At 37.2% G+C, this 17,364-nt stretch overlaps 1 protein-coding gene across 2 annotated transcripts in view; it reads left to right on the top strand.

Moving 5' to 3' along the window:
- The window catches only part of LOC121506191 (lysine-specific demethylase 6A-like), a 61,185-nt gene that overhangs the window by 7,068 nt on the left and 36,753 nt on the right, over positions 1-17,364 (top strand). For both annotated transcript variants that reach the window (XM_041781871.1, XM_041781870.1), the window contains exons 3-4: positions 12,538-12,646; positions 17,122-17,171. In XM_041781871.1, coding sequence (XP_041637805.1) covers positions 12,538-12,646; positions 17,122-17,171 — 159 coding nt within the window. The remainder of the gene's footprint in view (positions 1-12,537; positions 12,647-17,121; positions 17,172-17,364) is intronic.

The following is a 17,364-nucleotide window of genomic DNA, read 5'->3' as shown; positions in this document are numbered from 1 at the left end:
AGCTCTTAGTTTATTTATCTTGGGGTAGAAATGCTAGATTTTCTCATTCAAAGCCTGAAGAACAAAACAGCTGACCAGGAGATAATGATCAGCTGAGGTGGAAGAACACGTAGCGAGAGTTGCATCACAAAAATAGTAGGGATGCACAATGTTGGATTTTTGCTGAGATTACAAATGTAAGACTGATATTCAAATGTAGTTCAGACCTAAAACCTCAGTCCTTAAAACGCACATTTTAAAGTTTATTGATGTATATACTAAAACATCTCTGTGCTTCAACGTCAGCTGTTTTTACAAGATCATTACCTTTGGATATCAATGCTGGGCTTTCCATGAGAACAAGCAAATGTGACTTGGCTTATTTATCTCTCACTCAAATTAAACATTGCATTAAGAGGTTAAGATTTATGTCCAAACGGTTTGATATCCATTAACTCAGACTGCTGAAGCGTGGTTTATGCTTCTGCGTCGCGTCACCGTCGTTGACCATTCAAAGTTCTGCGTCAAGGCAACGCGTCGCTCTGCAGTTCACCGCCATGCCGCTAGGGGTGTGTGTGTGTGGTTTCAGAGGGGTCACATCCAAATCCTTGTTTATCTTCCGGTCACAGTAAACAATGGCGATCGAGGTGGAGTGGGTGTGTTTGGAGTTGGAGCTCATCGACATCGACGAACAAATTTTTTTGTTGCAAATGTTGAAGCGCAGGCGATAGGGAAGACGTTTGCGGAGGTGGTCTGTATGACCACTAAACGAGTCGACTGCTGGTAATTGCCAGCAATGACATTTTGAGTGGACCAATCACAGCCCTTGCGGTCCACGTTGCCACGACGCATAGTTAGGATTTTTTGGAGGTGCGCATCAGGCAACGGTGTAGGGATCCGCATTGACGCAGAGGGCTACGCGTAGCTACACCGTCAACAGAAGCATAAATCAGGCTTTACAGAGGTGGTCTGGCATGTGCTCATCAAGACTGGTTTGGTTGTGTAGACTCAGCGCGGGCTGCCATTCATTAAAGACCGCTCTCAACTCATGTAATGTGGTCTTCTGCTAGCAAACATAAGCATGTCTTAACCCTTAGGGAATATTAGTCACATTCAAGCTGCTAAGTGCAAAAACTGCACTTTTCGTATGCTAGCTATAATAACTATTATACATTAATATTTTATGCTACTTTTATTGAGCTATTTTTTTCACCTGAAACTCGCCTAATTATTGATATCAAATGTTCATTAATTTTTTAAACATTTTAACCCTTTAAATGCCAGTTGTTTGTCATGATGCCACCATGTTTTATGGAGAAAAATCAGAAAAAATGATTTGTTTTAAATGTTCTACATACAAAGTACTTTTTTTTTGTGGAGAATTATTACAGCCTGGGATATGTCAATGAGAAGCTGCAACATTTATTTATTTATTTATTTATTTATTTTGCACGTTCAGCATGTTTTTCTCCATATGCAAAATAGGGCTGGACAATTAATCAAAAATGAGATTAAATCACAATATGGCCTGCTGCAATTTACAAAAAGGTGCAATATTTCTTTGACCTGACATTTGTATCAAAATACCAGTTTTAATTTTTTTTGTGCAGCAGAGATGTTATTCATGACATATCATGCAATCATTTAGGTGCCATTTTTGTAGAAAAGTCTACAAGAAAATCCTACTTCATTTTTGTACTTTTTCTTATTGAATAAAAGAATGACAAAAAACCTTCAGTGCAGTGATTCATATCCAATTTGAAATACAATTTCAAATCCTCAGAATTAGACACTTTTAAAGAATTGTTCAGCCCTGGTTTAGGAACAAAATAAAGTTGAGGAATAATGGCATGTCAAATCGCAATATTGGGGAAAAAAATCATCATTAGATCATTTTCCAGAATCGTTCAGCCTGAATGCAAAATTTGATCAAAATGACTCTATCTGGTGGAGAGTAGTGAAAATGATCAATTCCAAGGCAAAAGCCCAGATTGACACCCAAATATAATAAAATGCATGTATCATGCTTTAATGGAAGTGAGATCCAAAATGTCAGTTTGAATGGGTTTCATTAGGGCATTTTTGGCTCTTAACAGCTTGAGTGTAACTTTTGCTTGTACAGTGTATTTTAGACTTACTGTGGGAGCTGAGCTGGTATAACAAGATCAAATAAAAATTCACTATCTTGTCAAAATTCATGCCGTATGCATGAACCCAACAAAATGATCAAACAATGAAGAGCAAAAAGCGCAGAAAATGCTCATGACCTCCTCTAAGGGTTTATTATGCTGCCTAGCCTCGCTCATGATGGGTAGGGCTGGGTATTGTTAAGAACCTCATGATTCAATTCGATTTCGATTCTTTAGGTTGCGATACGATTTCGATTTGATATTGATTTAAATGCTACAAAGTCGATTCAGTAAGAAGGAGAAATACACAAATAACCTGTTGACAATTTTTTAATAATTATTTTCATGCCCATGTGAACATATTTGGTAAGTCACCTCACATTTTTGAGCAGTAAAACATCTGAAAATAAAAATTTGCACAATAATAACTTACTTGTGCATATGGAGAACAAAAGTAAAAAACATGACAGTTCTGTATAAACACTGAAAAAGTAAAGTGCATGTAATCTTAAATAATATTTCTGTCCTCTTGGAAATTGTGATAAACCTCACATAACATGGTTATGGTTGGTTGTTGTTTGGTCGAGTGCAGCCTCCATCCATACAATGCGAATCACACGCACAGCGACCCCCACTGGCCAGGAGGTGAATTGATTCAGAGGATTTGCTGAATCGATATTGAATTGGGGAAGGAAATATTGCAATGCATCGATTAATCGATATTTTTACCCACCCCTAGTGATGGGCATTGCAACTCTCTCCAGAGATCTAGAGAAGTAATATCACTGGGCTCTCTGACTGCATGTTTGTGACAACGTTTGGGGGGGAAAGCAGTTAAAAAGACTCTGCTAGCCTCTTAGCTATTGGCTAATTCATCCCCATTTATTTGTATTGCCAACGGCGTCACTGCACTCATCTTATTGGGGTTCTAAGTTGGAGAACCACAAAAATGATGTATGGGCTTTGTTTACATGAGAGGATGGCCATAAGTTCAGATATAAGGTTTCATGCTGTCGACTTTTTTATTTCCTTATCTTGGGATAATAATGCCGGCTTTTCCCATAACAATGAGTTCATTTCAGTTGTTTCCCGAGACCTTCAGGCATAAGCACATTATCAAAGGGAAAGCCCACTTTTATACATAAACATGTTGATCTTCAGAAAACAGCTGGAAATGACTCATTACTTGAGGAAAAACTGGGCAACGTAAGACGTCTGCTTTTGGTGTTCGTAGTAATTGACTGTTTGCGTAACAGATTCCAGACATATTGCACTTGTGACTTATTGAGCAATATCGTATAAACAGTTGCAAATGAAGCAGAACCAGGCCTCACAAGCAGTTTTACCTAACGTTAGCTAACTCTAGTGTCAGATAGTCACTGCTGGTAATCATTAAACCCTCTCAGGTCTCATGAATCTTCTAATTTATCCACATTCCTAGTTGATTCACTGTTCTCCATTTTGCTCAAAGCTCACCCGGCCCTGTGTGGCACTGTGCAGCCGCCGCGCCGCTCGCTGCTCTATCTCCATGCAGATAACTGTGGGTTCAACAACTCTGACAGATCTAGGTCACTGTATCACCACCAGTGACTTGGTAGCAATGACGTAAACTTGAAATAACTCGACCCAAGATAAGCTTTAAAGTAAAGTTTGATGATTATTTTCATTTCATCTTGTTGGCTTTACACGCCGGTGTTTTTGCAGAAAGAAGGGTCTCTGGGTTTAATCTTGGGGCCGTTTCGGGTGAAGTTTGGATATTTTTCTTGTGTATGCATGGATTTTCTCCAGGTCAGAGAGGATTTAATATTAGGTATTAAAAGTGCTGCTGCAGTGCCCTTGGTTAAGTAATTAGCTGGACCCCGGGCTGGGGTTGACTTGTTTCTGAAAAAGTTAAGGGAGGTCGTTTGTGGAGGACAGTTATTCCCACAGGGATTAAATAACTGAATAATTACACGAACATACAGCCATTTAACACACTGTTAGCTCTAGTAGCATCAGCAGAGGACGAAGGAACTCGATTCCCGGTAGGGCTGAGGAACATTGGAAAGAACGACATTGCAGTGGTTTTTTTTCTTTCTGTGACATTAACTGTGCTTTTTTTTCTTGAAATAAAGGAAACCACAAGATAAATGCAGTGTATTTATGCACAGAAATCACACTGAAACCTTTCATGCACACTGTGTCCAGCTCTGAAGGTTGAAAGAGAGCAGGTGGAGCCACACGTTTCTCTAAACTTCACAAATAAACTGTTACTGAAACATGAGTCTATTTAACGTTAGGTGTAGTCTTCTCGATCAGCCCCGTGAGCGTGACCTCTGACTTCATGGGAGCATCAAGACAAGGTGCTGCTGAATGTGGGAAATACTCACTAAAGGTCCACCTTGCATAATTCATCATCTGCCTCAAGAGTCATGCTGGTGTATCTGTGATGGGAGCCCCTGTAGCCCGGACATTTCACATGCGGGACACAGCTCTCTACTAGCTGTAATATTAGGCAGACTTTTTTTTTTTTTTTTTAATCAGTCAAAGAAAAGAGAAAACTAGCATTTTGATTATAGAACAACGCAGAAGTGGTAGCATGACGCTCCAGGTCACTGACCTAAACCTGGTGTAGCTGCAACGCAAATTAAAGCTTATACCAGTTCTGAAATACTGCTTTAAATGCAGGCATTGATATTGGCAAGTACATGTTTATGTACCGATCGATACAGTCTATATTTTAACTCTATATTTTGCTTTACCATGCTAAATGTTAGCGTTATAAACAGGAACCACTGCATGCACATTCTACTGTTTTTAAAGCAGCGAAGAATAACCAGAGGACTCACTTATTCTAAATATGTGTTTGTTAAAAACCCATCCAGACCAGTGTTGTTGTACACGTCAAGAAATGACGCCGTTTATTATACGTTTAAGAACTTTTGAACCATAAATCGTTGCCTTTTACTTGTTTTTCTTGATGAAGCTAGCTTGTTTTGTCCCCAATTCATGCAGCATTTCTAGCGAGCTTTGAAACTTAGGGACTTTTCAGGATTTTAAAGATTAAATCCACATTGCTTATTACTGCTAGCTTGAATGCTAACCATCATATTGTTTTCCCTTTGTGAGGTTTTTTCAACCAATGGCAGGCTGATCCGTAATCATATCATGCTTCCTTAATAGAGCATAATAGAGAGAAAGAGAGGGCCTGTGATGCCACCCTGTGTTATAATTTTAAAATTTAGCAGTAAAACTCACAATAATCAGCAGGAAAACAACTTTCAGGGTCACAGAGAGGCTGTACCATTATAATTGTACTTGTTCAGCCATGTTCTTAGTCAAATGTAAGGCTGAAATAATTTACTAGTCTTCCATGGCACAGTTGGTCTAGAAAAGTGGTTCCCGAAGTGGGGTCAAGACCCCCGGGGGGTCGTGGGAGGCTTTCCAAAATCAAAGAGTAATTGAAATTGATTTAAAATTTGATACACTTGATACATATTTGGAAAAAAAAAATACATAAATAAAATGAGTCTAATTTAAGATAAAAATATCATTTTCAAGTGATATTTGTGCTAAAATGTAGGTAAAAGTTATACAAACCACTTACAATGCAAGTTTTGCACATCATATGCTTTATTCCCCCTCAAGGGAAGGTGGGGGTCCCCGATCTTTAACGCCGTTATTTTGGGGGTCACAGGCTACGAAGTTTGGGAACCCCTGGTCTAGAATACTACCCAATCGGCCCCCAGAACATTGTTGAATTCAGAGAAGGAGAAAAAGAAGGTGTTGTGGTTTTAAGAGTACCTTTGGCTTTAAATGTCTGCAGCTGTTAAATCAACTAGGGATGCACGATATTGGATTTTTGCCGTTATCTGATATGCCGATATTTACAGATTAATTTTAGCCGAGATGGATACCGATCTTTAAACACCCTTTTTGGACAAAAAATGTCAGTCCTTTTGGACACTCTAAGGTTACAGGATGACCATGGAAACAATTTTTAGTTCTTACAAAACACTTTCAAGTTTAAAGGATGAGGATAAATAAAGAAAAAGACCTCACCTGACAGGTCTGTTGGTTCAGACTAAAACTCCACAAATTTATTAGTGTATATATGGACAAAATTTACAGTCGATATATGCTGAAATACACAGGCAAAATATCGAATGTAAATATTGCAGAAATTTTGATATCTGCCAATACAATATTTGCCTTTTTAAGCTAATATCTGCCGATAACGATACCCGAGCGATGATATTGTGCATCCCTAAAATCAACCCAAAAACTGCTAATATTGAAATAGTTTTAGAATGACTTAACATTTATCTGTTTTTACAGAAATTCACTTGTCAGCCATTATTGGTAAATATTTAAAAAAATGGGTTAAGACTGGCAGAAATGTTGCAGAAAAGGGATCAGAGAGTGGCAAAAATGGGTGGTAAGTGGCACAAAGGGACACAAATTTGTAGGAAAAGTGGCGAAAAGCGGTTAAAATGTGGCAAAAAATTGTAAAAGACGAAAAAGTGGCAAAAATGATCAAAAATGGATACATGGTGCAAAAAAGTAATGATAAGGGGTTGAAAAGTGGCAAAATGGATACAAGAGTGGCATAAAGGGGATAAAACATGCAGGAAAAGTAGATTAAAAGAGGTTAAAATTGAGGGAAAAGGGTTAAAGAGGTAAAAAGTATCAACGATGGGTTAAAAGTGCCAAAAAATGTAGCAAAAATAGCCTGGCAAGGTGGTGAAAAAGGGTTGGAGAAGAGTGGCACGCAGGGGCAATAAATGGCAGGAAAGTTGCATAAAGGAGTTTAACAGTGGCAAAATGGGCGAAAAGTGGCAAAAGTATCAAAAATGGGTTAAGAGGGGCAAAAATGTTGCAGAAATGGCCAAATTAAGCAATGAAAAGGGGGTCAGAAGTGTAAAAAAGGAGTTAATACTGGTGCTAAATCACAGTTGGGGAGGGCCCATTCTCTGGGATTTTCAGCGGCCCTGTAATAGGGATAGATCTCACTGGTCATGCCTAAAATTGTGCTATTTTTTGAAAGGAAATACAAATGCTAATACAATAATATGTTAATCAGAGCAAAACGTTAGTTTAATTTTTTTGTATTTGAAAGTCCGGTCCCCAGAGTCTCTGCCAAGACTAAATCTGGCCCTTTTGCAAATGTACTTGATGACCCCTGGTTTACACCAGTATCGGATTTGAAAAACGGGTATTTCATCAGATCTAATCTGAAGCACAGCATGCTGCCACCGTGTTATTGAAAAAAAACAAACCGGTGTGCACCCCCTTCATGTAAAAGACATTCAGGCTACAGTTGATGCTGCTACCATCACAGATACACCAGCATGATGCTCCAGGCAGATGCTCATTTTGGATTCCTGATGTATTCAGCACCAAAAACACTTAAAACTCAAATAAGAAAAAGCACCACTTTTTAGTAAAGTTCCATTCTTGTCCAGTAAAGGCACTGCATTCATCTGGTTTTATTTCATTTTTTAGTTCAAGAAAAGTTGCAACATACATGTTGTTATATTACTGCTCCTAAAAAGATGGACACATGTAGTATATCTTTGTTTTGACGGCAGGCAGAGGGTTCATTGTTTTGCTGTTATCTGCAGCAGGTTAAAAGTTAAACTACCAACAAAGACGTTTTATCAGGGGAAGATAAAATGAAAGAATAGACTGTAGGATGTCTGTAGTGAGGGGTAATAAAGATAACCTCACCAGGCAGGAGTGTCTGCATGTTTTGGCTCATTCAGTTAATCAGGAATGTGGAATAGGAGGGAAAATTGTCAGAGAAAATTCCAATAATGATGAAAAATAAGAGAATATGTTGCTTAAGCTGCTTTTGATAGTGTCACTCTGCAGTGGCTTCATACAGCTGCAGATATGAGTGAGAATCTGTTATGTTTTCTCCAATACCGTCCAACACTTGTGCTAAATTTGCTGTTTAATGAAGCTTGGCTAGCTTCTTCATTAGCTCTTGTTTCCAGCTTATGTATACAGTGTAACAGCTGATGACGATGCTTGCATCATGTGTTTTTAATGCAAAGAGGGCTGTGCACACTTTCTAAGAAATCATGAAGTTTATCCCTGGATAATCAGAAGAATTACTGAGAAAACTGTTGGCTTATTTGTTATTCTCACACATTTGCATTTACCTTTCAGTTAATTTTTTAAATATTTGAGCTTTTCTCCGATAAGAGATGGGGGGCCCCAAGGAAATAAGGTTGGGAACCACTGTTGCAGAATGAACATTCAATCTTTGGCAAGCACAGACTGTGTAACGATGAAGATAATGGACAGAACAATCGGCACTAGCCTATGGCGGCCTTGTGATGCTCATCGGCACATCTGCAAAGCATGTGGCGTTGATGACATGCCAAACGTGGAAAGCAGAAAAATCTGAAGTCAAAGCTTAAACTGGAATCATTCTCCCCTCGCCTACTCAGGTGTGTGCACTGTGCAAGTTCAGTCGGGAATGAAGCTAGACTGCAGCAGGGCATCTCAATAGGCTAAGCTCAACATGATAAAAAGCCTCTTGGAACAAAAGCATGCTCAATTTGAATAGCTGACAATGGAAATCAGTATACTGGATTCATCATCTGCTGACGTGATCCCCTGGGTAAGAGCCCCGAAATGACTTTTTACACACTGAGGTAGCCACTGGGCTAAGGCTGTTTTTTCAGAGGCTGTTTGCAAAAGATTAAGACAAATAACTTCTGATCCAGTTTACTGCATCTGCACAATTGTTAATCAGTTAATCTTGAATCATATTTAACTATTATGATACAGTACCATTTAAAATAAAAAGTATAGAAAAATACAGAAAATTTAAGGATACTGTGCACCGCTTATAAAGACAGCTTTAACAGATTTCTACCTTTATAATCCTCTGAACACACACACTATGTGATCCAGCATACAGGAGATGTCACAGAACAACTGGCGTTGTCGGCTGGATAGGAGGATATGGTTGAAATCCTGTTGATTGTGTAGTTTCATGTTTGTTGCCGCGTTTATGAGCTATAAATGTACACATCTGGTTGGTGACAACTCCCGATCTGCTTCCTCCTACTGGCTGTTTACAGTGTCAGATCAGGCTGCCACCAGCTCGATCAGAAGTGAAGAAATCATCGCATCGACACTGAACTCTTGAGGATTATTAGGACAGAAACGCTAAATGTGGCCTAGAATATTCAACCAGCCTCAGCTTGTTTTCTGCAGGAACACTGCAGTGATGAGCCTTGCAGTTTCTCTCTTTCTGTGTTGCATCTGTTACAGATGATTCAGACTTCATTTAAAAGTGTATCATGAATAAATCTACCTTTTAAGTGCTGTTCAGCCATGACAACTATATCCAACAATCAGAAATCTGATCTTTATTGTGCATTTTTAGGGTAAAGGTGGTAAATAGGGCGCTCATCGCTCATGATGAGGTATGAATGAAATTAGAGATGTTGTATTTGCTGCCTGTCTTTGGCTTTGTCTGTGACGTCAGCAGTGGCACAGACGATACGTGCTGGGTGTCTTTTTACAACTTGGACATCCTTAGTGGGCTCAGTTTGGCGTTAAAGAAGAGCAACACCAGACAACATCTTTTCTGACTCCGTCCATCTTTTCTTCATCCTGAAAACCAATGTTTTCATTGCTGTTAAAACTTAGAGGGATAAAATTGCCATTAATTTAATAAAGACAGGCATGCAGAATTCTTACACGTCCTGTTTATCCTCTAAGTGACCGTCGCTGATCCAGCAGTGCTGGTTCGATCTCGCCCTGTACTGAAGAATCTCCAGGATCCTGCTGAAGTTGCATCTCCTGCTCCTTGAGGCAGAGTACATTAAATTAGAGATGTCCTGGAGTGACCTTTGGCTGAACTCAGCCTGCTTCTGCTCCCACTCTACAAACCAGAGGCGATCTTTACCTACCAGCATCTGGCTGCAGTGTGAGAACAGAGACAACAGAACATCACAGTGGGGAAGAAGTCGGGTTTGTTGCACAACCCCGATTCCCAAAAAAGTTGGGGCACTGTGTAAAATGTAAATAAAAGCAGAATGCAATGATTGTCAGATCTCATAAACCCATTTTTTTATTTACAGTAGGACATAAATGACACTTCAGGTGTTAAACTGAGACATTTTACCGTTCATGAAAATATTAACTCATTTTGATGGCAGCAACACATCTCAAAAAAGTATGGACAGGGCCATGTTTACGAACAATCTGGGAAGTGCAAAGACCAGTTGCTGGAGTTTTGGAGAGGAATGTTGTCCCATTCTTGTCTAACTGTTTTCTATTGGTGAAAGCTCTGGACTCAAAGCAGGCCAGTTCAGCCTTCAGACCAGTGATACTCAATACGTGGCTCTTTTGTGATGATTTGTGGCTCTATTGTGTCTTAATTTGAAATATTATTCCCTCAGAAAACATTTAAAAAAGAAAAACTTTGACATCAGACAAGTCCGATAAACTACTTGGCTTTAGTTGTCAACCTTTATTTTTTTGTCTGTGTATTTCTATTTCCCTTATTTATTTTTTTTGCCCCTTTTTGCCTAGTTTCCTCCATTTATTGCCTTTTGCCTTTAAAATCCCACTTTTTCTGCTTTTTGCCCATTATAGTTTTCACTAATTATTTGCCACATTTTTGCTGCTTTTTGACCATCTTTGCCACCTCTAACTCTTTTTCTGTCACTTCTCAACTATTTTCCCAGTTTTTCACACAGTTTTGTCCATTTAATGGTTATTTTGCTGTATTTAGCCCATTTTTGCCATTTTTATCCAGTTTTTACCCCTTTTCATCAGTTTTTGCAACTCCTATCCTGTTTATTGCTATTTGCCATTTTTCACCTTTTGTTATTTTTGGCCCCTTTCCTCCCATTTTTTGCCTTTTGCCTTTAAATGCCACTTTTCCCATTGTTGTCACTCTGCTGCTTTTTTGTCCATTTTTGTCACATTTTCCTAATTTTTTGCCACATTTTTGACCATTTTTGCTGCATCCAACTCATTTCTAAGTCACTTTTCACCCAATTTTTCCACTTTTCACAGTTTTATCCACTTCATGCCTATTTTGGCACTTTTTTTTTTTTTTTGCAAATTTTCAGCCATTTATGCCTCTTTAATCCAGTTTTTGCCCTTTTTGCCAGGTTTTTACACTTTTATCCTGCTTTTCACTGCCATTTTTTTGCCACTGTGCCATATTTGGTGCTTTACTCCCATTTGTTGCCTTTACCATTAAATTCCACTTTCCCCCTATCTTTTTGCCCACTCTTGTTACTTAACACTAATTTTTGCCATATTTTTGCTGCTTTTTGACCCTTTTTGCCACCTGTAACTAATTTCTCATTTTATCAACTTTTTACCCAGTTTTATGGATATACCCAGTTTTATGGATTTTATGCTAATTTCGACCCTTTTACCAGTTTTTTCCCCGCTTTTTTTTTTTTGCAAATTTCACACACATTTTTGCCAGTTTTATCCAGCTTTTTGCAGTTTGCCATTTTTCCCCATTTATCATTTTTGGTGCTTTCCCCCCTTTTTTGCCACTCTGCTGCTTTTTGCCCATTTTAGTCACTTCACTTGTTTTATTGCCACATTTTTGCCGCTTTTGACCTTTTTTGCCACCTGTAACTCATTTCTTTGTCACTTTCACCCATTTTTTTCCACTTTTCACCCAGTTTGGTCCATTTTATGCCTGTTTTGCCCCTCTTAACCAATTATTTAGCCACTTTCTTGCTATGTTTCACCCATTTTTGCCAATTTTTTCTTTTTTTTGCCACTTTTAACTTATTTTTATTGCCAGTTTAAACCATTTTCCACTTTTCACCACTTAGCTTGTGGCTCTTGCAAAGGTATTTTTCAACAATTTGCCTCACTGGTTGAGCAACACTGCCTCAGACTCTTTTCCTGTGAAGCCATGCTGTTGTGATGGATGCAGTATGTGCTCTAGCCTAACTCAGAGGATTTTTGAAAGACTGTGTTTCTAGTGAAACCAGTTCTATCATCATAGCTTAACTGGTAAACTGCTGGTAGTACTCCCCACACTGTAAAGCCTGTTGCGGTTTATTACCCAAGAGGAAAAACTTTGCATTAGCCCTTTAATTCCGTAAATCTTGTTGTGTGAATCCTGCAGATAAGTTTGTGGTTTTTGTTATCAAATTAAAGCTATCAGTATTAGAAGTCAGAAAAGCCCCGAGCACTCATTCTTATCTCCAAACTTCGTTCCAGTGACTTCATCAAGTGCTGATGTTAATCTACTGAATGAATGTGAGTCGGCTCGGCCCAAATTTTGGAGTTGACGTCAGCCCCGCTGTGACTTTCAAAAGTTGAAGTGACTTTCTCTCTTCTTTCTCAATAACACAGATAAGGAGATGTTTTTTTTTCTCCTGAGCTCTGAGTCTGAATGCAGATCCAACAGTCTCAAACTTTGTTTTTGTCTCCTCCTCCTCAGGCTGTCCGCTGCTACGATTCGCTCATCCTTAAAGCCGAGGGCAAAGTGGAGCCGGAGTTATTCTGTCAGCTCGGCCACTTCAACCTCCTCTTGGAGGATTACCCAAAAGGTGAGTAAGCTCTCCTCTTCACTTAAGCTCAAGTGGCTGTAGAGTCGTGTGCTTTTTTGTCCAGAGATGATTCACCAGTTGTTGTCTTTCAAGGGAAATTCCAGAGTTTCCAAACCAGGGCCATATTTCCTTATTATATAATAAAGCCTGTTGTGTAAGACGTGCTTTAACATCTATTTATCCTTCTAAAATGTACGTTGCATCTTTTAAACCATTAGCATCATACCAGTCATAGATCAGTTTGTCCTTCTAAAAACCCACAAACTTATGTGCACATAAGACGAACAGATGATATGGGCTGATATTTAGAGACATCATCGGCCAATATTAATGGATGATATGAGTAGGTATTTGGAGGAAATATATGCTGATTTTTACAGAGGCTATGGTTCAAATTTACAGACTATATAGGCTGATACTTATACACTACATAAGTCAATATTTTCAGACAATAAAGGCTGATATTTATAAATGATTTAGGCAGATATTTACAGGCCCTGTATGCTGGTAGTTATGGAAGATTATAGGCCAATATTTACAGATTATTAAGGCAAATATTTACAGACAATATAGCTCATTATTTACAATAAATTTAGCCCGATATTTACAGAAAATTAAGGCCAATATTTACAGGCAATATGTTCAATATTTACAAACCATATAGGCCAATATTTGCTGACAATTTAGACTGGAATAAAATGATAGTTAAGGTCAATACGTGGCAACACAGGATGACATTTACAGACTATTTAGGCTAATATTAACAGACGATTTATTATTATATTTACAGATGACATAGGTTCGTAATTCCAGACAATTAGGTCATTATAAACGGAAAATACAAGCTGATATTTACCGCCATTAATTAGATATCATATAGGTCAATATTTACTGACAATTTAGGCTAATATTTAAAGATGATATAGACCAATCATTATTTGGCAAAATATGTCAATTTTTACAGATGATACAGGTCAATTTTTACAGATGATATAAGTCAATTTTTACAGATAATATAGTTCAATATTTACAGATAATATAGTTCAATATTTACACATGATTTAGGTCAATATTTACAGATGATATAGGTCAATATTTGCAGATGATATAGGTCAATGTTTACAGATGATACAGGTCAATATTTACAGATGATACAGGTCAATATTTACAGATGATATAGGTCAGTATTTACAGCTCATATGGGCCAGTTTTTAAGGCTGATATAGGTCAATATTTACAGGCGATATAGGTCAATTTTTTAGATAATATAGGTCAATATTTACAACTGATATAGGTCAATTTTTACAGATGATATGGGTCAATGTTTACAGCTCATATGGGCCAGTTTTTAAGGCTGATATAGGTCAATATTTACAGGCGATATAGGTCAATATTTATAGATAATATAGGTCAATATTTACAACTGATATAGGTCAATTTTTACAGATGATATAGGTCAATTTTTACAGATGATATAGGTCAATATTTACAGATAATATAGTTCAATATTTACAGATAATATAGTTCAATATTTACACATGATTTAGGTCAATATTTACACATGATATAGGTCAATATTTGCAGATGATATAGGTCAATATTTATAGATGAAACAGGTCAATATTTACAGATGATATAGGTCAGTATTTACAGCTCATATGGGCCAGTTTTTAAGGCTGATATAGGTCAATATTTACAGGCAATATAGGTCAATTTATAGATAATATAGGTCAATATTTAAAACTGATATAGGTCAATATTTACAGATGATATGGGTCAATGTTTACAGCTCATATGGGCCAGTTTTTAAGGCTGATATAGCTCAATATTTACAGGCGATATAGGTCAATATTTATAGATAATATAGGTCAATATTTACAACTGATATAGGTCAATTTTTACAGATGATATAGGTCAAATTTTACAGATGATATAGGTCAGTATTTACTGGTGATATAGGTCAATATTTACAGATGATATACGTCAATATTTACAGATGATTAAGGCCAATATTTACAGATGATATAGGTCAATATTTACAGATGATTAAGGCCAATATTTACAGATGATATAGGTCAATATTTACAGATGATTAAGGCGAATATTTACAGATGATATAGGTCAATATTTACAGATGATTAAGACCAATATTTACAGATGATATACGTCAATATGTACAGATGATTAAGGCCAATATTTACAGATGATATAGGTCAATATTTACAGATGATAAAGGTCAATATTTACAGAGGATATAGGCCAATATTTACAGAGGATATAGGCCAATATTTACAGAGGATATAGGCCAATATTTACAGATGATATAGGTAAATATTTACAGGTGATATGGGTCAATGTTTACAGCTCATCTGGGCCAGTTTTTAAGGCTGATATAGGTCAATATTTACAGATGATATAAGTCAATGTTTACAGGCTGATATAGGTCAATATTTACAGATGATATAGGTCAATATTTACAGGTGATATGGGTCAATGTTTACAGCTCATCTGGGCCAGTTTTTAAGGCTGATATAGGTCAATATTTACAGATGATATAAGTCAATGTTTACAGGCTGATATAGGTCAATATTTACAGATGATATAGGTCAATATTTACAGATGATTAAGGCCAATATTTACAGATGATAAAGGTCAATATTTACAGATGATACAGGCCAATATTTACAGATGATATAGGTCAATATTTACAGAGGATATAGGTCAATATTTACAGATGATATAGGTCAATATTTACAACTGATATAGGTCAATTTTTACAGATGATATAGGTCAATATTTACAGATGATTAAGGCCAATATTTACAGATGATATAGGTCAATATTTACAGATGATAAATGTCAATATTTACAGAGGATATAGGCCAATATTTACAGAGGATATAGGCCAATATTTACAGATGATATAGGTCAATATTTACAGATGATATAGGTCAATATTTACAGATGATTAAGGCCAATATTTACAGATGATATAGGTCAATATTTACAGATGATAAAGGTCAATATTTACAGAGGATATAGGCAAATATTTACAGAGGTATAGGCCAATATTTACAGATGATATAGGTCAATATTTACAGATGATATAGGTCAATATTTACAGGTGATATGGGTCAATGTTTACAGCTCATATGGGCCAGTTTTTAAGGCTGATATAGGTCAATATTTACAGATGATATAAGTCAATGTTTACAGGCTGATATAGGTCAATATTTACAGATGATTAAGGCCAATATTTACAGATGATATAGGTCAATATTTACAGATGATTAAGGCCAATATTTACAGATGATATAGGTCAATATTTACAGATGATAAAGGTCAATATTTACAGAGGATATAGGCCAATATTTACAGAGGATATAGGCCAATATTTACAGATGATAAAGGTCAATATTTACAGATGATACAGGCCAATATTTACAGATGATATAGGTCAATATTTACAGAGGATATAGGTCAATATTTACAGATGATTAAGGCCAATATTTACAGATGATAAAGGTCAATATTTACAGATGATACAGGCCAATATTTACAGATGATATAGGTCAATATTTACAGAGGATATAGGTCAATATTTACAGATGATATAGGTCAATATTTACAGATGATTAAGGCCAATATTTACAGATGATAAGGGTCAATATTTACAGATGATAAAGGTCAATATTTACAGAGGATATAGGTCAATATTTACAGATGATATAGGCCAATATTTACAGATGATATAGGTCAATATTTACAGGTGATATGGGTCAATGTTTACAGCTCATATGGGCCAGTTTTAAGGCTGATATAGGTCAATATTTACAGATGATATAAGTCAATGTTTACAGGCTGATATAGGTCAACATTTACAAATTATATGGGTTAATATTTCCAGATGATATAGGTCAATTTATAGATGATATAGGTTGCTATTTATTGGGTGTACTAGTGGTGCTCAACAATTTAAATCATTCCCCTCCCTTGTCGATAACAGAATTATCCCTCCTCTTGAGAGACTTTGATATCAAGCATTTTGATTTTGAATGCAGCCTTATGGAAGTGTTGTGTATACATTGATTAGCCTTTGACAGGGTGAAGATGTTGCTAAGGCTGTCAGGATACTGCTGTAGGAATCTACATAATCAGGCTGATTTTGTCGCTGACGCTGGCTTGTGTCATATCGAGTTAGGACATGGCATAACACGGCCACCCACCACTTGTTTCCAATCTAGCTGTGATCAGTGGCTACTGCCATCAGGGTTAGTAGCTGCTGCTTCTATTTCTTAATAGTCGTTCATCCATTTGGAACTGCATCTGCATGCATCTACTGTAAGGCTACAAAACTGCGTCTACAGACATGCAGTTGGCCTGACTCCAGCTTCCACAACCGAGCTTAGTAACATTTTTTCTGAATGGCGTTGTATGACACAGATCAGGTAACCTCCCTCTCCTTTTATTTACAGCATTATCGGCATACCAGAGGTACTACAGTTTACAGTCAGACTACTGGAAGGTAAGACACACACCGACACTCGCACGCCTTTGCTCACGTGACGCTCTCGTGCTCTGTCAAACACTCAAAGGATCTTTCCCACACATTCACTCGCTCAGACACAGGAAGCCTCAGTTTGGTTAGATCCTGTAGTGAGATGTGGTTTCAGGTTTCTCGTGGCTGTCATTACGAGATCCTCACCTGTTCGGTTGTT

Source organism: Cheilinus undulatus, linkage group 24 (genome assembly GCF_018320785.1).
Source record: "Cheilinus undulatus linkage group 24, ASM1832078v1, whole genome shotgun sequence".
NCBI classification, from domain to species: Eukaryota; Metazoa; Chordata; class Actinopteri; order Labriformes; family Labridae; genus Cheilinus; species Cheilinus undulatus.
This window is presented reverse-complemented; position numbering and strand designations above follow the sequence as displayed.